This window comes from Nomia melanderi, chromosome 1 (assembly GCF_051020985.1).
Source record: "Nomia melanderi isolate GNS246 chromosome 1, iyNomMela1, whole genome shotgun sequence".
Classification (NCBI taxonomy): Eukaryota; Metazoa; Arthropoda; class Insecta; order Hymenoptera; family Halictidae; genus Nomia; species Nomia melanderi.
The window spans coordinates 1,950,679-1,974,100 of NC_134999.1; the positions used below are offsets into that span (position 1 = coordinate 1,950,679).

General features: G+C 32.7%; 1 protein-coding gene across 8 annotated transcripts in view; it reads left to right on the forward strand.

The window, feature by feature from the left end:
* The window catches only part of LOC116434979 (poly(A)-specific ribonuclease PARN), a 39,327-nt gene extending 28,578 nt beyond the window's left edge, over positions 1–10,749 (forward strand). For 2 of the 8 annotated variants that reach the window (XM_076372226.1, XM_031994004.2), the window contains exons 11-12: positions 902–990; positions 9,637–10,749. In XM_076372226.1, coding sequence (XP_076228341.1) covers positions 902–990; positions 9,637–9,696 — 149 coding nt within the window. In that variant the 3' untranslated portion in view covers positions 9,697–10,749. Of the gene's footprint in view, positions 1–901; positions 991–5,855; positions 6,840–6,889; positions 7,408–7,448; positions 9,612–9,636 lie in introns of those variants that run through there. The other 6 variants (XM_076372205.1, XM_076372178.1, XM_076372254.1 and 3 more) reach the window with 6 other exon arrangements.
* Positions 10,750–23,422: the final 12,673 nt, after the last annotated feature.

Sequence of the window (23,422 nt, forward strand, 5' to 3'; positions counted from 1 at the left end):
ACTTTCAACATGAGATATTATTAAACACAAACAAATAAAATAAACATGAACATGTATTTACCACTACATAAGGTAAAAGTACCAATACTTGATTCGTTAAGCAAAATTTTCTGCATGAATAATGGTAAACACTTGCTCCTTTATTAAATAGAGAGACTCTTACCATTTTTTTAACACTAAATCTACCAGACAGGTCAAAATGACTAATTCCTGATTTGTTCTTTCTGCAATTATTAAAAAGATAATAGATATTTCTCTGAGAAATTATTCAAGAAATTGACTTTGCAATATGCAAACTGAATTATAAATCAATTAAAGTCTCGATAAATGCACTCTTGAAGTTGCCATAGGGGAATATCAAAAAATCAATTTACCTGCCCGGTAGGTTCAGTGTTAATCCAAAAAAATTACAATTGATCATATATTAGTTAGCAGTTGATCACTTATAGTAAAACCAAAAATGTCAAAGGTGATTACTTTAATATCGTTTATTTGCAACGATTATGCGAAATTACAAGTAAAAGGACAAATACAAATGAAAAGAAGTTAATTTTACGTTGGAAATTGGAAACATGCAACCAACGTCAATGAAATAAATTGTTAGTTTTTAGAATAAAGAATTCAATTCAGGTAAAAGTGTTTCGGAGTTGGCTTGGTAGATGCTGCAATATATGTATTGTATTTTTATCGAAAGATTATTACTTTTAAAAACTTTATTTTTTTATGTTTTCCTGAGAAATGGTCAACTACTGATACCAGGTCAATTACTGGTTCCTTTACCTTACTCAATATTACACGAAAAACGTACTAGTACGCCTCCCACACGTAACGCATTAAAATAACTGGAGAAATAAAAATAAAATTTAAAGTTAAACAATTTTATCTTACTTGATTGTTTCAGAACTGCCGAGAAGGAAAGCGAAGAAAAGGCTACGCCGACGAGCGAGACGAACGCGGCAGATGCTGACGACGGCTGGAAAGTGGCGACAGGTAACGAATTCCAGTTATCACCAGACACCGTCATCCCTAGCACTAAAGAACGATCGAAAGTAACATTAAAAACTCGTGAAAACGATCACGAGATGATTCAGTCGCTCTTCGAACAAATTAATCTTGATCAGCAGGTCGATGTAAAAAAGAATCGTCACCGGTTGTCAACGAGTCACAATAAACAGAAAAAGAAAAGCATCAATTCGAAAAATACTTCTCTGGACTCGAAAAGTTTGAAAAATAAACTAACCGACACGAAAAAGCACAGTTCCACCGATATTAGTAGTATTAACAAAGCGATGCAGACGTCTAGCGAGAAATTGGTCCAGGTTAACACGCGTATTTCGACGAAGCCTAAATCGATCGAACCAACAGTTTCATTGAAAAATGCATCTAAAAATGTGACATCCTCATCCACGGCTAATCGCACTGTTAGAAAAAATGCTAAGAATCATGCGAAAACGAAACATAACAAATCGACTGAGTAGCAAGGAAGAATTGGCCCTTCGAGAGTCTTATCTTTGATAAAATAGATGGAAAATTATTTGAATAAAGATAAATTGAAACAGTGCAGTGTACACGGTGATAAAAATGTTGAAGTCCCTTTCACGCAACGATTTATTTTAAGGGGTTATGCAAGTTTGCAGATCTAAATGAAATATGTAGAAGTTTGGAATAATTTTTTCACACACATGTAATGGACAAGAAGGAAAGATTTTTCTATGAAATATTGATCAATATTTTAACTGTATATATCTGTAGTTTATTACCTAAAAAGACAAAATGGTAGAAATTTGTCAAAAGAAATAGTTAGACAAATGTTGTCTGCATAGACAAACTATATATAGTTTGCACCCAGTGTTCAAAAAGGCTGGTATATAAAAAATAAACAATTGTTGTGCTTATCTAAACAAAGACAGATTTTCTTGTATATAGTATAGGATTTTTCTATTATTTTCAAAACTGAGAAAATCCAAATGATTAATAAAAACGTAACTTCATTTTTTACTGAAAAAAATTAGCTTTAATTCTTTCTAAAAATTCAACGATTTAAGATACTAAAAAATACCGTATGCTACATTGGGGGTGGTATATTTTTTTAAGTGGACACAACAATTTTCCAGCTTTTATAATTGAGTCTCTCAACTGGGTTGATGCTGTCTGGTCGTAACGTCAAAAACACTGTTTTCTTTTATAATTGTAGGTAATAAAGGAAAGAGTATATAGCTAAGACATAGCTTAATATTCTTCATAAAAATCTTTGTTCCTTATCAGTTGCACATAGGTGAAAAAATATGTTAGGATTACCTACTTCTTTTAAGTTGACAAGATTCATATCCTCTTAGCAAAAAAGAAGGATGTTTGGAGGGTAATTCGTAAGGCAACAAAACGACGATTTAATGTGTACCAAATTTGTCCATTATGCTCGTAGCAGTCTTCATATTTCTTTGTTTTATTATCATTGTTAAAACAGGATATAGTAAATCAGTTTTCTTTGAGATTGAAAGGATACTGTTAAATATCCCAGCGTGTGCGATCGTTGATCCACTTGTGATTAATATCGTGCTCAAGTTTATAGTCTGGTTTAATGAGAGCGTAACCGCTATAATTTAACTACTTTTGTCAGTTTCATTTGAAAACGAAGCAAAATGAAATAAAAACGAAAAGAATCCTTGAAAGAATATCGAGGAAACTAATACCTGTCGCAACTAATTCTTTTGATTTGGAAGAGCAATATGAGTAGTGGAACTTTGAAAATCAATTTCATTGATTTATTCTCAAAACTTTTTCTTGACATGCACACGAATTAAAATATGCACTTTATTATCATACTACAGAATTTCATATTGTTTTTAATTATATGTTACCAAACATGGATATTGCATTTTCATACTAAAATCGAAGCTTTTCATGGATACATACTATAAAAAATGCAGAAAATATCTCCACAATTAATTTTTGTTTTGTCACACATTCTGGTAAATGGTAAACTATTTTTGTTTTCTTTTGTATCTTTTGTATTTTATAAAATTTCTTGTGATATTTCTCGTAGTGCTAAATGTGCATATAGAAAGGCTGTTTCGAAAGAATTCGTCAATATTCTCGGTAATTACTTTTGGGTGAATATTTCTTTACTCACGCTCTTATTAGACAGTCTGTATTTAATTTATATGTGCCTGAAGTCCAGGTGATTTTATAGAATTTTTCACTGGAAAGTATTTTTACTTTAATAGAGTAACGGTAAATGTGACACATTTCATCGCGCCTTATTCACTGGCATATTGATCGCTTTATTCTCGATAAAGACATTATTTTTCTAGCTTTCTGGGAAGAAAATATTTTTTTATGTTTTTAATTTTTTGACGGTCACATTTTTTCTAACAATTTATTTTGTATCGCGTAATAGTTTGTATTTCTGTAATGGCACGTTAAAGTCGCAGGTGATTTCAAAATGCGAACGAAATTTATCGAAATGTTATACGAATTTCGAGGTGAAATTAGGATACATTCTAATTCATTTTATTATGAAAAATGTGGCATTTATTATCTATTATTGCGTATACCAGGGGATTTTTATTCTCCATCTTTCCAAAACGTACATTTATAATGAATGTATTACGTTTTGATACTAGATTTACGCCCATTTACTTTACACTCTGTTGTATAGTTTTTAGAAAAATTCATATTTGTTCATTTAGATGAATTATTATGTGCAAGATATATATTTGTGTAACTGTATTAATCAAAATCGACCGAAATATTTATCAAATAATGTTTATAAAATTCAATAATGATCAAATTGACTTGTTCCGTAAGTCTAGTGTTAATTCTATACATAGAAGTGTGATGTAAGTAAATATTTGCTATTAATTAATTTTCTACATTTAATACACCAGTTAAAGTATTCTTCGTTACATTTATCGCTTGAGATGCTTTAACATAGATTGTTGCGAATACTTATCTTTTAAATTTTGGAAACGTGATGAATGGCGTGTTTATTGTACCGTGGTCGAATAGAGCTGATGAAGCCTTTTTCGGTGATGAATTATCCTAATCTATTTCTACACTGATTAAATTTTCATAGTTATAAATTGGGAGAAAGTAGGTTTTGAATTTGAAACCCTTTCATCGAATCGTTTCATGAATTGTGGAAGCTTTACACGCAGAATGAAATAAAGAAATAAAATAGTTAAAGTGAGAGAAACAAATTTATATTAAACTAAAATTTTGAATATTTACCACATATGTTGTATATTTTTATAAGATTTTCTTGATGGACTCTTATTTGATTTTTCTACGGAAGATCGTTGAACCTGTTGAAAGGAAAAACACACACGAATCTAATGTAACTAATTGAACATTGAAATCCATAGCGAACTACGATAATCGAATAACGATATTAAAATACAAATGGACATATTCTAAAGTTGAATGGAATTTTCAAACAAGGGTTTAAAGCATATTACATAATTACATTATAAATTCTATTACAAATTACATTACTGTTATAAAACATAATTGTTCATGTCAGCTTCGTACTGTTGACTCTGGTCTAAAATTTGTTGCCTATGTCCGTAACTTGTATCGGTAATAACATGGTTGATAGATATGAATCATACTGTAATTTAACTTTGACCTAAATGTGCTGTAGACCTTTATTCAAAGTTTCCATTTAATTGTTACACTGCATTGTTGTTCCGTCTACGAATTAGGATATGAATTCGATACGCGATGGACTATTCGCTCTCTGTTTGATCATATTTTTCTTTTTTACAAGCTTTATCGAAATTTCCCTTCCTTTACGCGCCTAACATTGACCGAGGGTTTCGAATTGCTTTCGTTTCAAATGAGCGATTAGTTTAGCATGGAGCAGTACACGTAGAACGGGATTTCTTACATCGTACTGCGTTACCATGAAATTTCCCTCATCGACTCTATGCTACATTTACAACTTCCTTCATTACAAGAAGCGAATGAATTGCATTAATACGTCATTTCTCTTAGTTTGATTGACGAATAGTAGTATCTTCACAATAAGACGCAACGCGAAACTAGTAATATAAGGTTGTTAGTTATTTTTGTTGTTCTATAATGCGTGATACGTTATCAAAAATATTCGACCAGTTTTCACTTCGTATCTGAAATGAAATGATTTTGAACGCGTCGAAATCATTCGAGCGCGAAACCGAGTTGGTTTTAAGAAAGGAACACCTTATGCTAACTACTGCTCCACGTCACCAAAGAGAAAAATTATCTCATAATTATTAAAGACATGTACTGTGTGCAATTAAAGAGTCCCTGTGTTATCACAAAATAGGAAAAAGGAAAAAGGGACAAGAAATCTTGTTCGTTATATAGGGTGTCCCACGGAATTGAAACCAAATATATCTTTGAAAAGATTAGAGATAGAGAAAAATATTGATAATATTAACATAATATTCCCTATATTAAGATGTTTTGTAGAAGTTGAAAACTGAATGGATAAATGTATTCAAGATTAGAATTTTATTTTAAAAAAACAGTGCTATTTTACACCTTGCAACTGCAGCACAAAAATATATAAAAGTTTCGTAGGAATGTGTCGCGTTTAATAACATTTAATTTTGTCCTACGATATTTTGCTTTTTTCTCCAATCCTTTGAAAAATATAGCTAGACCCAGTTCCGTGGGACACCCTGTATAACGATACACGAATTTCAAGTAGAAATTAACGTACATTGCAAATCACTTTATGCGGAATTTATCATTCACTACGATGAGGAAACTTAACAATTTGCTCTTTATATTATCCATTATGGCGTGTATTAAGATACCACTTACTTTCCACAAAGTACATTTAGGATAAATGTTTTATGTTTTGACAGGTTGATTGCCACTCGCTCCATCCTCCGTCCCAGCATCGATTAAAGGTGGTTGTGTATACTTCCTTAATATTAGGAGTATACTTTTGTTCATATTAAGGAAATAATAAATTGTTGTTAGAATTAAATACACATATTAAGGTATTAACACTAGAACACAAATTTCTTCTTTTACGATTGTTGCCAAGACACAGACACTTCCTTGAGAAATGATTAAAGAAGCTGTTTTAGCCATACTATTCTTCTAGTGTTGAATAAGGTAATAAGAAATATTATAAAAAAACAATGTCGGCAGCCCAGCCGACAACTGAAAATATTACTGGCAGTCAACCTGTTAATTCGATACACAGAAGTGTTTTGCTAATTCATTTTCTACGTGTAACGCACCAGTACAAATATTCTTCGAATGAAACATTCTGTTTCGTTGATCATGTTCCGAAGAGAAATCTAGATGTCTTTTTACATAAATTGTTCACATGATTATTTTTATTATATGTATACAAATTTTGAGAGATAATGTATATTACATTTATATACTTAAATATACATTTTTATGAAAAGTGTTATGGAAATTGATAAGCGGCGTGCATTGTTATAATTCAATTTTACAGCAAATCGTTGTGAATCATGTACACCGTCGTATTATTGAAAAATATTTCCTTAAACCGTACTGAGGTCAGTAACTGTTAATTATGTTCTAAATTCTTTAACGAAAAATTATTGTATTATGTAGCTTTTCTTAGAAGTCTCACGTTCAGATTTCGTTTCATTAAAAACAACATCATTTTAAATATTAACAACGAAAATGTATTCAAGTTCGTTAACATTCCATTCGACATTACGTTATAATGTTCGTGTATGCAAATAATCACTTCATATTTTCATATTCGAAGAGTTCTTTTTTATTCAAAGCTTAATTGAAACTCTCAGCAGAGAGTTATAAAGCTATATTTGAAATTTACATGAAGTATTACAATTGTCTTTTTGTAGAATAGTATAGAATACAATAAATTAAGCATATAACATTATACTTTCAGATGACATGCATCAATCCTTTAAAAAATAAGTTGACACGCTTGAACATTCGGCCCGCGGAGCAGCGATCTAATATTTAATAATGAATATAGTTTGTATTTTCTCGATTAATCCAATCGTTCAATTCTCTGAATATTTAACAAGGGACACAGCCAAACGACACGATTCAGATCTTGTATATCATAACCACGACTACATTTCGGAGTATTAATAATATTTAACCGTTCAAGAGATGCAGAAAGATGATAATGATTTGATCTGCAACGATTAATGGCTACAATAAATTCACGTGAGAATGTTTTCCTTGAAAACCATGGTTTAGAACTGTCAGTAAACTAATACTGAAAATATCCTTTTCCCTTAAATTCGCCTTGTTTTAACGCGAATTCATTGGTACTTTTACTTTAGGTAGAATTTAATTTCAAACTCTCGCATTGTAAGCGCAGCACACTAGAAACACTATACGCGCGAACGAGTGAAACTCCACTCAAAGAGTTGATACCAATAAAGTATATAGATATTTTAAAATGGTTCTTTCTTAATGTCATTTATCACTTATAGAGAACGTAGAACAAGAAGGGAGTAGAGAAGACGACAATTGCGCCACGCAAGACAAATTCAAAATGTAACTTCTCTGAAACACAACGTCAGGAAGATTTTTTTACTTCTTTTCTTTGCTAAAATTTTGTTTAATTCTCTCACTATCACACGTCAGCATGTTTAAAAAGTCTACGTGTAACTGACTATTACATTTTTTATATTTTTACACAAAGGTTTAATTCCAGGAATTGACTAGGTATCCAAATGAAATTTAACGTCTGTATATGAAACCATTTATAATCCTGTTTCGAATTGAAATATGCTTTCGTCGTTTCAAGATTTCGTTGCATTAATCGTAATATTTCAAAGACACCATTAATCGGACAGAGATGGTAATAAAAAAATAAATAGAAAATGCAAAAACTGGATTAATGGATTCCATATGAACTGAGTCTGAAAGATATAACATTTATTCAAATATCCATAGAATTCAAACTAAGCCTGGACACTAAACAGAAAGATTCGCTCAGACAAGATTCAAAGGATTTTTGCGCAGCGTCGTGGTTGGCGATATAAAATGGATTTTGTACGACAACCGTAAGCAGAGAAAATCGTAAATCGAACTTGATCAACCATAAACATCGACATCTAAAGCCATGTTTACTCTCGAAAGGTGTTATTGTGCGTTTGGTGGCGTATTACTCGCGTTGTACGCCATGAGTTACAGCAATCGGATCAGATTGTTGATTTAGAATATTACCAACATCAACTCATTCGTTTGTGCGATGGAATAAAATGAAAAAGGTTGGATTTACTGACAACAGAACTGGACAAGTCATTTTGTAGCATCAAAACTCGGCCACAAAAAGATCAAAGAACGTTATTTATTTCTTGCTCTCGGAAGATCGTTCTAGTGCTATTGTATGACTGCTTATTCCGGTTGCTTGAAGTGGAAAAAGTCTGAAAATCAGTTGACCCATTCTTCGACTTAAAGCCACCAGCTTTTCTGCAAATTTATTTGTTAGGCGATCGACAAATGGAGTAAAATCATTGAAAATTATTTTATCGACATTTTTATTCAGACTCTGTGAATATTTATATGCTTCGAACTAGATATTTCGAATATTTATTAATTCATTTTATTTATTCAAAATAAGCTTTCTCTATAACTTTGCTCGAATTATAACGGTCTATAAAGAAATCTGAAAGCATGTCTAATATGAACAATTTTATATAGGCTAATTCAACATGGTATATCTTAAGAAATTGTCATCTTTTGCTACAAGATTTCAAGAAAGAATGTTGTTATATTAATAAATATTTGTTCAAAATAGTCATCTTGTACGTTTCTTTTCGTCGTTAGAAAAAGTTTTAGGATTGACCTACTTTTAGATAGGTTTATTTATCTCGTAAAGGAAATTATACGTGCCCTATGAAACATCTATAGCGGCTCACATAAGCAAAATACTCATAAATTCATGTAAAAAAATTATGCACTAGACAGTTTTCTAAGAAAACACTTCATTATATAATTTAATAATACACAACATTTTTAAAAAATGTACGTTGAAACACAGTTTATATAGGGTGTCCTAGTTTAATCTCCCGAGGTATATATTTCGAAAAATATAGAAGATAGAAGTATTTTCAATATAAATTTTATTTACAGTATACCCTGAGAAGCCTTACTTTAAAATAAATCTTACATTTTTAAGTGAGATCTTTTATATATTTTACAATTATAAATAGTAATTCTATCTTAAGCAGATTCATTATTCTGGTATTAATTAACAACTTCAAACCTTAGGGTAATTCATGTTCAAATTTTTAGTCACTGATAACATAGCCATTGGTAAATTTAATGGTTGAAAATTATTACTATTAATATCTTCAAAATAACTGACGCAAAAGGCACAAGTACTAGTACTTTGAAAATCATTTAATAGCAAATACTAGACTATTATAAAAACTATAGATTTTTGTTAAGAAATTTAAAGCTGATTTTCCTAGAGTTAAAATCGTTTCCTTGGAACTTGTTTTCCGAAATATTTGTCTAAAGAAATGGAAATAAGACACCTTGTGTCTATTTATTAGTTGCCGTGCCTGCTTGTAACCTGTTAGCCCGTTCGGTTTAACAGATTTATAGTTAACTAATTAATGCGAACGGTTATGTCGTTGCGCATAAACCAATCTCTTATTCTGTGCACAGGTAAACGCCACCGCAAATGGAAGAACGAAACGAATGTCGAAGTTGGTCGAGATCCCGTGAAGAAGAAGACATTTGAGGAGACATCCTGGGATTAATTCGAACCCAGAGAAACTGCATTTGGCTGTTACATCGACCTCCAGAATAACAGTCAATAAAGCGGAAAATACAAAAACAGATCGGCAATATTTTATTGTATCATTTCCTGTTTTGTAATTTTTACAGCTATTCAGAAATGTAGAATCATCTCCTTTCTCGTGTACTTTATCGTTCAATAGTTTGAAAGCAGTTAAATAAAATTTTTTTAAATAACATTACAGACTTTTTTGTTGGAAAACAGGCTCGAACAAGGTTTCATATTACTTAAAACTCAATTTAATAGTAAGGAACTTCGGTTTTTACCCTATTAAAATTATTACTTTTCTTCTTAATAATTCCCAAATTAATTTTGGTCATTTTGTTTATCATTCTTTTAAAAATTCCTTACAGTTTGCAACAAAATAAAGAATTTCTGAGAGATATAGGTGGACAACATTTTTCTAGCGAATAAATCAGTCTGTTCAATAAACTTCTTTTCCGAGCAATCAATTTCTACATGTTAATAAAATATTAGTTACTTCAATGAAAAATACGATTACTTCCAAACTTTTGATGTATCATAATATGTAGGTAGTGCTGTCTGCAGTAACATATCATAGGAATCACAATACATATATTTTCGTTTGACTCGTATTATCGAAAGAGTTAAAGAACGACAATGAGAACGACAGAGAGAATAATATTCCTTTCAGAATGTTCGTTCTTCATTGTCGTCCAACGAATAGATAAATTATTTCAGTCGGCCTGTACTTTCTTGCAAATAAACATAAATTCTTTAGTAAGAACATAGAAGTACAAATGTATCTCACTGTAATTAGATAATATAATTGAACATTGTAATCTAAAAACCGTTTGAAGACGTTTCGAAACTGCTTTGTCTCGCTAAATATTTTCGAATGTAACTATGTACACGTATAAGTTTATAAACATATTTTCCTATACTGTAGATCAAGTTGCCCTGTATTAAATGTGACAATGTAAAGATTGATACAATAAAAGACTTGTTGCAAAGAATTATATTCCTTCAGTATTGTTCATTTCAAGGTTTTGTTACCGAGGTCGTATTAGGATTAGGATTTTTTTATTTGATTGCCCGCTAAACCAGAGATTTTTTAAACTAAATCCCACAGTTAACAGGTTAATTGCCGTGGATGCCAGATATCCTCGAGTCGAAGATCCTTCGAAACTCTATGATTTATGGTATCAGTAGATTGCTAATAAGGCAGTGGTTAAAGTTTTGGCGAAAAATGTATATCAAACTGCGGAACTAAACAGATTTTCCAAAAATAACTTTTTCTATTTCCGCATACCATAAACTGTGCTTAGCCGTTTGCACGAAACTTAATTTTTACATATAATGGAACGGGCCGCAACAGACTCTTATATTGAAACTATTTGTCCGTAGTAAGCAACAAAATTCGTAGAAAATTAGTTATTGCTAATGTATAATGATAATATATTATACGAGAAAAACACAACTGTGAACTCATGACTCCCTAAAATTTCTTCTTCGAACACGCACTATGTTATAGTTATTATCTCCCTTAGAAGCTTATTTTTACTCGTATTCTTGAAAACTGACAACGTTAATCCTGTGGTACTATGCCGACCATCTTCCTTTGCTTTTGACCTTTTACAACTTACTACTTTTTGGCCCTTTTCTTTGCACTCATTCTCACTTTCATATTTCTTATGGCTAAACTCGCAACTTTAAATCTAAAATGTTATAACTAAATTCCGGGGGAGGGAAATACTATAATATATAATTATTTTTAGGTGGTACCTTCTCCTGTTTGCACACATTTTATAAAATATTCAATATTTATTTAATAATTTCAGAACGTGTTAATATCCATATATAAGTATCCGTATAAAAGAGCGGTAAAGATAATGTTAATACAATAGATGGTAAAAGAATAATAGTTATATTTCTTACGAGCAAATAGCTGATACAACAATTATATTGATAAGTATATTGGTAATTTTCCATTACATTTAAACCAAGAATTTCGACACGAAATTCATTTGTTTATTATATACGAATTTTTTATACACTAAATTTGATGGACACAATTCGATTAATATAGGGTACATTTCTTAAGAGTTGCGAAACCTTTTACCATTACTTTTTTATTACTGTTGACAACATTTGTTTATCGTTTTATAAAGCCTAAGAGCGTAATAGTGTTATTCTAAAAAGTAATTACAACAATTATTTTAATAATATAATAACAAATTAGATCAGGGAAATACAAAGAAGTTCGAACTTCAATTAAGGATACATTTTTCCTATTTTTGCAGTATTAAGCGCAGATTTTTGGTACAACTTATTTCATTAATTAAATGAAACATTACGCTCTCGTTGACGTTGACGAGCGTTGGACATTTTTGGGATTTCGGAGGGCATTGCATTTTTAAAGCAAGGCACATGCCGCATAGAAACCCCAACTCTGCCACAACGAACCCCACATTTGTCTTCGGAATCTTCATTCTTGCACTTCAATTATCTTTGATGTCGCGATTTCTTTGTCTTCGATTTCGCGTGATACACTTACTATTTAACATAACCGAGTAGCATATAACACATGTATAATACTTTCAATTGACTGTTACATTTTTTAACATGCGGTATGAATCGCACTTTCGTAATATCATCAAACATTATGATGATCTATTTATTAGGTATTTGAACATCTATTACAAAAATGCATTCAATTCTTTCGTATTATTCACCTTTATACCGACATTGATTATAACTTCATTAACCCTTTGACTTATGATTTATTTCTTAACTATGATCGATACAAATACTTTGTAACTAATAATTTATTGGAAAAAAAGGAAAGTTCAAAGCATACTCTATGTTCATATCTGCTCTAGCGTTTAATTGATAACACGAGAATAATTTGAATTCACATGAACTGCGTAATACTTATGTTTGCTGGATTCTGTTGAAAATTTTTGCCACAAGTCTGACACGTTATCACAAGGCAAGGGGTTAATAGTAGTTCTCTTTGAGTTTCATTTAACAGTCTATCCGAAAAATAATTTCTTTTGATACGTTCTACTTAATTTTACGGTTTGAAGGTTTCCAATGAAGACTTTCAACCTTTCTCTGTTACGTTCTAACAATAGGCTCGTTTCGGAATCATCGATTATTTAATCCGAAATACATCCCATATACTGGGTGATTCGCAAAACTGAAACATATCATAAGGGAAAGTAGGGAAAAACGGAAAGGTCATTGATATCGTTCATATTTAATAAGTCCTCAATGTCGTTTGAGATCGATTGTAGAGCAGTGCATGAGTTGTTTTACGATTAAAAGCATTTGAAAAATTAAGAGAGTATAGTTTATGGTATATCTAATTTTATAATAGAATTCTAGAATTCTAGAATTCCATTCTATGTATCTGTTGCTTGGAACGTTGTTTCATACAATCATTGAAAATGCCTAAAAACCGTTGAAATCCATAAATTGTACAGGCTATATAATCCAAAATTGTAATTAATTTCTCTCCAAGTCTCTTTACCTACAATATCGTGTCAGACTCGCGATGAAACTTTTAAACTGAATTTAAGACATCTAAGTGTTATTTATTTTCTTTAAGTATAAATTAAGTATTACTTTTCTATTACCAACCGTTAACCTTTGGAGTAAACATAGACATAGAGCATGCATAAAAATTCTGTCTTTTCCCAATAAATTATTAACGACAAAGTAGTTGTATCGATCATAATTAAGAAATAAATCAAGGGGTTATGAAACTGCACGAAATCATGACTCAGCCTAATACGCCACGCCTGCGGAAGAAATATGATCCCAAAAATATAAACATTCGACCATTCGTATTTCCAACATTTTGCTGAAATTACGGTTGGAAAAGTGACACGACCCGTTCCAGTTGCGAGAATCGCGTTGCACGTGTAATTCAGCTAAACATGTTGAGTGCGTACGGAAGGCAGCTTAAAAGGGCGTGTTGCGCTATATTAGCTGCAATATATTGCGTCCGAGCGTAATGATTTCTTCGAGTTCTACGGGGCCGCGAGATTTACAGTGTCTGGCAGCGGGACACGGACAATGATACAACTTCGTTCCCCTGCATAATGCTGTCTCTATTCGGCTGAACGTTTCTTTCCGATCGGAGAGGAATTGAACTCTCGGCACGAAACCAGCTTCGTCATCGTGTTTCGTGTATGCCTCCATTGTGGTCCGTCGATCGGACTAACAAGTAATCAATCGCTCATGGAAAGATAAGTCGACTGCCGATCTCTCGGTTCCGGATAGGAATATCTCTTGACCGTGTACAACGGTAGATGAATATAACGTTCTCTAAGAGTTAAGACGATTGATTATACAGCGTGCATTGATCCTCGAAAGGCGAACGTTCTTGAGGACTTTATAACCAACAATGTCTAGACCCGTTCGAATCCTTACCCGTACGCACGTACGCTGCGGGTGTTCATGTAAATTCGTATTTTCATGGATAAATCAGTGAATAGCGGTGTTGCGTAAAATTCCATTTCCGGCTGCTACAGCTTCGTTGCAAACGAAATTGACGTGGTTTTGAGTTACGTTGAATTATACTATTATATTGAGAATGAGTTGAGTAAAGTTCAACACCAACCCTCTTTCATATTATAATTGCCTTCCAGCAATTCAGTAGCGTAGGTCATCAATGACTGTCATGGTAGTCGACGTGTTAACACTTATGTTAGCCAACTGAAAGGAGAAATCTCTCATTTTTCCCTTAACAATGTATTGTCGTTTTTTTTTGTTAATTTTTTGTTATTTACTAAATCTTGAACCAAGAATATTTACAATTCGTTAAATATTTTCCTCACCTGTATGATACAAAATTTTCACTAAAATCTGTTGAATGTGTTCAAACAAATTTTAATATTTGTTTTCGAAATCGGTGTCGCCAATATGGCGGCATGTTCTTTTTTTCTGACTAAAGTGTTGTCTTACAATCGAGAGGTATTGTATCTATTATTCTTTGCAGAATTTATATTCTATAAAATGCATTAACTTCAACAAATTTTTAATATCGATATATTTATTATAAACCACCTATAGAAAAATAATCTTGGAAATATGTATATATTTGCTTCAACTAGTTGGTACTGTCATCAGAGAAATGTGCCGATCGTAGGGTTAATACATTATATCTATCTGTGCGATTTCAGCATCGAAATATATTCATATAATAGTATATTCTGGCTAATATTATTACCCGATATATAATGGACCGTTCGAGAAGAAATCCACGCGTTTCAGCGAATACAGTCGTCACCGCGACCTAAGCCTCTCCACATACCGTCCTTTATACAACGGCAACACGAATGGTTTCCGGTCACATCGAGAGCATCGTGCTCGAACAACGCAGCATATGCTCGAACATCGTTCGCATAGCGGGTGGTTGCCGTGTAACTGGAGCACTTAAGAATTTCCTGACCGATTCTCTAGTACTTCCCGAAGAGTGCTGCCCCATAAAGTCGATTTTTCCCCTATACACATGTTCCCCGCTTGTTCGAAAAGAAAAAAATACGGGAAACGTATTCCCGACTGATAAACGATCACCAATATGTACTGTGCTGGTGGGGATGAAGGGGAGTCCATAACATTAGGATACCGCTAATCCCATTGCCCTTATGCCTTGCACCACTCCTAGTTTCCGTTTAACGCTAAACGTATCGACACTTTGTGTGAACCTATTTCCACCGTAACCAATCAAATAACTGATTATAAAATAAAGGTAAACAAGTTGAATGATACATTTGTCTTATTGGAGACAGAAACAGGAGGAAAGACAAAAATTGAAAAACTGATTAACCCATTGCCCTATGATTTCTCCCGTAATTACACTTGATAGGACTATCCTCGAGGTTAGCAATTTACTAGGAAAATATAGGAGTTTTATTCTTATTCTACGTCTACGTTTGCTTTACAGTAGACAAATCGATGGCAGATAAATAAAATTTCATTTGGGTTTAAAAAGACTGAATACCATTCGTATTTATTAATCCTTTGCACTCGATTTAGTTTCAATATTGTTCGCTGTAAACTTGCTTTTATTTCTCGGGAAATAAATGAACGTAATTTGCAGCGGTAGAATTCAACGTTTTATATTTATTTTATTTACTATTATTATAATAAGATTCAATTTTTATAATTTTCTCAAGCATGGTACTTTTTAAACCAATTTCCAACGTTCTATAACAAATTTGTACTGACATCTTCAGCATGACATACGATTGCAAAGGGTTACATTTTGTTTGAAATCTTTGCCGCAAGTTTCATACGATATTATAAAGCAGTCTGTAAGAGGCAGTTGTTTTTATGGAAAATTTTTGGCTTGTACAGTCAAAAAAGAGACATTTTTAAAAAATGTATCTAACCTCCGTACTTATGTACAGAATATCTATACCACCTCTCAGGACACCCACGCTTTAACACTAACATTACCAGCATTTTGTACATACCTATTCCTACCGTACTTAATGAAGTAACTGGTTGCAATATAAGAATAAACAAGTTTAATGAACAATGTTCTCTTATTGGAAACAAAAACAGGTTGGTATACAGTTAAATGAACGAAGAAAAGCGCAGAATTTTAAATCAAATTAAATACCAGTGATTTGATCCGTCGCGGTACATTTAATGTTAATGAACACCGCACCAGATGATAATTTCAAACGTTTCCTGGTCGATCATGTTCATTTTCTCGGAGCGTCACCGATCGCTACGATTTATAGCGTTCTACGATAGTGTATACTATGTTGCCGCGCCGGCAACAATATTAGTGTTATTAATCGGCTATAAATAGCCTCGGTATATCATTATGGAATCGTTATTAACGTGCTCACTTCGCCTGACGGCCGACGTTGATGCCGCGCACTTAAAATTCCAAGCTTCTGTAACACGCACCTTCAACGATAATCATTATCTCGATCTTAGATTACTTATTTTTGATGGTGCACTTTATTCTTGCGTACAGTTTTAGCAGGTTAAGCCACGACCGAGCATAATGTTCTCCACTTCGATCGCGGAGATGCGATCTCCGATGAATCTTCGTCGTCTATTGCGATATCTCCGATTTAATGGGCGTATCATGAATGCAACATTGTGGAAAATCACTTTTCTGTAAGCACCGACGTATTCTGTTTCTTAAACTGTGTAATCTTTGAAGCATTATGGTATTTCAAGAATTTATAGAATATATTGGGCGATGTTTTCAATTTGATTATTCTTGTTTTAAAAATAGACGATATAAGTGATGGAAACGTTCTGTGATACTTTATGTGTTACTTTGAGTTTGCGTTAACGAGACATTTTTGTTTCTTGAAGAGAGAAATATTTAAGATAGTTAAATCTGTTGAAATGTAGTAATATGATTCTTATAACAGTAAGTAACTTATCATGTATTGTGCATTTTTCTTACCAGATATCTATAGTTTATGTTACGTAATTGGCAATTCAATTCATGTAACTATTACTTATCGTACCACTAAAAAATGATCCTCTTAAAACTGCATTTATATGACTTTTATAATTATCATTGTACTTGTACAATGAATAAGGATCAGTAATAGAAACTATTATTTATGTATTTATTGTTTGACACTGTGAATTTTAGATATTAGCGTTAAGGCAAAATATAATAGGCCTTCAACCTTTTGTTTCCAGTGAAAGTTTCTTGGCATAACAATGGTAATATAGTAGGTACTTTTTTACAATATAAATTCTTTCACAAAGCCCCATTAAATGTAAATGTAAATTGAATCTATTTTGATTTAGCCAAATCATAAAAATTAATTCTGTCTAATGCAGTTTCAATATTCACTTTTATAATAACTATAACAGAACAGTAGTGAACAAGTAAAGAAGCATACACGGTTTGATAAACACATTGTTTATCAATTTTGCAATGGTTCATTTAGGAAGAAGAGGATTACAAATATGTTATAAATCAATAGAATGTAAAATAATTTTCAAAGATCTATCTGCAGAATTAAGTCTCACATACGAAGGTAGTAACATAATTGCATTATTAGTCGAAAGCTTTAATAACAGAAATCCTCTTTAAAACTTCAACCCTCCGCCCAGTGATTTCTTTCTCAATTATGATCGATAGAACCACTTTGTCACTAATAACTTATTGAATAAGGAGGAAACGTTTAAACGTGTACTCTACAATATAATAATTAACAAGGAAATAACAACATTTAATTTGAATTTGAAAAACTTGAATAATATTTATGTTCGTTTAATTTTGTTTGAAATCAGCATCACGAGTCTTACACGATGTTACAGGACAAGGGGTTAAAACGAAACTATTACTTACTGCTTCTCTTCGGAGTTCTCCATATGAACTTTTTCTTAGAATGATAAAATCCATCCGCAAGTTCACTAGTAATTAACAATCTCACGATTCCTTGTTCGACGCGTAGTAACTGTAGGCAACCTTGGTATACGCAAGCCGACGGATCCATCGTAGAAACTGGACGCGTGCATATGCACCCTTCGATCGGAGCCTTTGCTAAGGATAACTTGGGACTTAGCAGGCCAGTAGGATTCATACGCAGCCACCACAGGACCACTAAGGCCCAAATCACCCTCAGCCTTTGCTACTCCCTTCGCTCGCCGTGACACTTGAAACAGGACTGGCGGTCTGCCAGCGTCTCGTTTCATGATATTTGCATTGTTGCCCTCCTCGCCAGTGTTCCTGTATGAAAGAAAAGCATTAACTGAATTAGTGGTGAATAATCGTCGAGACAGTTCTGTGAACGTGGACGTGACTCGCATTTGTCGGGGTGTTCTGTTTTTCTGTTTTGATACATCGGGTTGAAGTTTCACGATGCCTACAACTAGAAAAAATCGATCTATCCTCTGACGCGTCTCACTAAACAGAGTGCAACTTTGATATATTTTTCCTGACTTGACCTACAAATTTTGGAGTACTTGTCTCTGAAGGAAATCAATATTGTCTGGGAACACATACTGTCTTGTCGATATACAGCTCGAAAAATGATCTGTCTGTCTTACAACAGACAGATCAAACAGTCTGTAATGTCTTTAAACAGATGTTGCTGTACAACAGAATGTGAACGTAGGAAATTTGATTTGCACATAAATTTATGTGAACAGATAACGATAATAAGGAAACCCCGAATTAAAATGAGAAAGTATCCGTGATATATTAATTAACCTGTCCATTGTTTCATTGCTTCAACAATACACACAGTAAAACGACTAGATGAGCAAACTAAGTTTCATCAGATATTGCAATAATTACATTTGTCGCAGTTTTACAAATACTAATGAATAGTTAATGTTACTACTCTATGTACCCTTCTTTCTTATTTCTAACGGCTTATAGTGTCTTTGGCACATTATTGACTAGTTTTACAATACTTTTATTGTTCAAATATATAATTTTTATTGTACACTTTTCCAATCATTTTTTGTTTCGAATGGAAGCTTTAAGAAAAATGCTAATTTAAAATATCCCGATTAGCCTCAATGTGATGAAATCTGGCGTAGAGATAAAGAATCATTGGAGATGTGGAAATAACGAGAATGGCTGAAACACGTTCATTGCAATTGTTTGCAGAATGCCCGGTTCGCAGGCAATTCGTGCAAATGCCGGCCTTTGTGACTGCCCGCTTCCTTGCTTCGACAGGCAGTGAACGGAAGGTGGTGCAAGCCCAGATTCCGTGGCCCTGCTTGCAGTGAGCACTGGTCAACCGTGCTACGGTTGCGCAAACCTGCCCCTTCCTACGTCTTGGACCACGCGTCTCAGATTTGCCCGAAAATGTGGTCAAAATATATATCTTCGTTGTTCATTACAAAAAAATACGTGCTTTGTGGTTTTCTTGATCCGTAGAATCTGATTTTGGGATATTTTTCTACTAGAATAAGAAACTACCCTTATAAAACATAATCTCATTTCACATTAATTAAGGAGTTATTGTTAACTAAAGTCATACATACAGCAGGATGACGTATAGGACACTTCCCCGTTATCAAAGCTTTCTCTGAGTCAGAAAAATTCAGATAACCTGTAGTATTTTATATAGTTTGCAACTTAAACCATATACTTTTAGAAATATACAAGCAAAATTATCCAGATATTCAAAGAAGGTGAAACTTTGACTTTAATTCAGGTTTTCGCAGAATATATTGTAGTAAAATCACCTTCGAAAGTAAAGAATGTAAGGTTTTGATATTAAATATTACATCCTTAGTATTAATTACAATTGCAAGCGCGAAACAAACAAAATCATTTAAAAATCCATGCATCGAAAGCCGAGACGTTTCAAAAATTAAAATAGTTAATGCAAGTGCAAGCACGAGTTAACTCGTGATCGGTCAACAACGTTCGGGCATGAAAATACGAGTTGACTCGTGACCGGTCATCAATGTGCTAATGTGAGGGTACGATCGCGATAACTTCCAGAACGGAGTGGAATGATGTAACAATGTCATTAACCGATGACATTGAGAAATGAAATGTGGAGAGAGTGCGCGTGTCATCGTCGTCACGCCAAGAAGGTTCCATTAGACCGTAGGGAAGTGAGATCGCACGCAAAGGACAGTACTCGATGCTCGAACGGCACTCGACTACTCCTGGATTGAAGTTAAACCTTCCTTCCTCAGGAAATGATTGTCTGTAGCCAGGAGCCACAACCTGTAGACCTGAAAATCTCTGTACCAAAGTTAGCATCATGTGTTTAGACTGTGCTCCGTTGTACTGAAAATTAACCCTTTGCGCTCCTATGTCGAATGTGACTCGACATCAGTTTTATTCACAGGTGTTATTATGTTATTTTAAAAATCATTAGTAAGAAGAATCGTTTACACTGCTCGCTACAAACGAATTATTTTTTAAAATGCATTTTAAATCAAATATAATGATACAGAGTTATCGAGGAAAAAGTACAAAAGAAATTCGGAGTGCAACGGGTTAAAGGTCTCAATGTTTAATTAACCACTTGACATACAATTTCCTTTGCGACTATGTTCATCTAACAAATGTTATTATCAATAATTCGCAAGAAAATAAACAAATCTCCCATCCATTGTAAATGGAGGTTTATTCCGAAGATAAAAACATTAAGAATAGGAAAATAATTTTGCACTTCTATCTACGTATGATAAATAATATGGACTTTCATTGAATTGTTCTAAAAATCTTTACCACCAGTCTAACTCGTTATTATACGACCAAGGAGTAAGTTCAATGAGCTGCAAAGCATTGACAATATTGAGATGCTTTATAAATGTCGCGGTGTGGAACATTCATTGTTTTACAATATTATTATGATATAAGGGATCCTAAGTTTGTTCTTGTCCGCAAGGCACGTCAAATAAAATGGATTATTTATGCAGCATGTGAATACAGTCGTAAATGAAAGAACACTTATATCGAAGTAAGGAGACTGCCTATATTAGATAAATGTTACTATTATAACAGGAAATATTTAGTAGGTTACTAATGTAATGTGTTGCTAGGTAACAGAAGTTACTAATACATATTTATGTACACAAATAGCAATTCTAAATTTTCTATTATTCGCAATTGTAAATGTACCTAGACATGTATTGAAAACGAGGTTCGGTACCCGTGGTTACAAATAACTTCTTAGACTCTCTTTCACATACTTCATACTAATTTATTAATAACTTTGTTATCTATACCCGACCAATCTTTCAATAATGTATTTTGAACACATTTAATATGAAAAATAATGTTAAAATATATAAAATTGTTAAATTCCTCCAATTTTGTTACATTATTTTTATATGTCTGCAAATATTAGTCTTGTTGACTCAAATTCTTTAATTAAGTATAATTGATCATTAGGGGTTGATGCAGCACTAAAGGTTTTAACTATTATGTTAATTTTTGTTGGTATAATTGACATTTTTATTTGTATTAAAATTTCTCATCTACAATTTTCTTTTATTTCATTACTTTTTGTTATCATTATTTCAATTTTGCATAACATATAAAATACTATAGAAAGTTCAAACAAAAAATAAGTGGGAACAGTATATTCACAGATTGAAGTTAGTTTGATGATACAGTCATGGCTTTTCTTATACGTGAAAAACTTAAGAACGAGCGGCTAAAAATTTGTTTGCTTCACATTAAAGTTGCAATCGCAAAGTCATGCGTAACTGTGTTAAAATTCTTTCTCTGCTAGAACTTCTACCTTTTACGATGAAGTGGCCAATAAAAAGTACTATAAAGAAAAACAACATACATATTCAATCAAGGAAATGACAATATTCGAATCACGCGAAGAATTTTTCACATTAGTCAATTTTTATCAAAATAAAACGATATGTTTTTATCGACTAAAACCGGACAAAGTTGCAGTGTCACGTAATATCATAACCTTTGAACCGCAAGGTAAATCAGAAATTGTCGAATTTTATAATGAAACACAATCAGGTGTAGGTGTGCGTCAAATAACTAATCGAAATAATACAAATACACAAATGCATGGATAGTCGTTAAGATCCTTTAAAATAATATATGCATTATACAGGATGGAAATTACAAAGCGTTACAGTCGAATATTTCCGAAAATATTGATTATACGCAAAAATGTTTCGGACGAAAGTTGTTCAATACCGAGGGGGACATCATCTGGTGGGACTTTTATTTTTCCTGGTGGACACTCCAAGGTGATTTGAAGGTGAACTTCCTTTTTTAAATGGAATGATACGTTTTTTTATCCACCATCAAATATTGCGTTTTAAGACGAATTCATCGACCTATGACTCAAGGTCATTCAAGGTCAAACTTTCAGGGAAATGGAGAAAAGGTGTGATCATTTTATTTGTATTGTACTTTAGTTCGTGCCTTCGCACATTCACACCAAAACATAACATGTGTCAATGTCAGCATTACTTAGAACAACATCAAAGTCATTATCAATAAAATGAAAACAAACGTATTTACGTATTACTGTGCTCTTCTGCAAGATAGTTTACTTTCATTACCATTCGCACTCAAATATCCTTCGCTGAACGATAGTACTTAACTAAGTGGTGAAAATAGAAATGTATCAAGATTATTTTGATATGTTTATGGTACTAGGAAAGTGCAGGAAAAATTACAGAATGGCTGCTAATTTGTATGCACAACGCTACCCTTCTTCTCCTTGCAGAAGAGCACAGTAATACGTAAATACGTTTGTTTTCATTTTATTGATAATGACTTTGATGTTGTTGTAAGTAATGCTGACATTGACACATGTTATGTTTTGGTGTGAATGTTCAGTTTTCTTATAATACTTCTTACAATAATCTTAATAACTTATAAGAACTTCATAATTTCTTTATATTATAAAACACAACGAATAAATACTGAATTAATATTTTGCTATACATCAAAATAATACGCTCGTTTATAAATATTAATCTTTAACTACACGAAAGTAGTGTGAAACCGACGAACAAAAAAGTATTGGCACCCTGCTAATCTACGTAATAACAATTTACTAGTTACATGTTCCAGGAAAAGCAGCAAGAAATACATTTTTAAGTGCTAAAAGTTTATTCACTGATATTATCTCGAAAGGATATTAGTGGTCAAATCATTAAACTTATATAATTCCTTATCGGTAGATTTTTCCAAAGAGATATGTTGGTTTATGTGAATTTATTTTTACA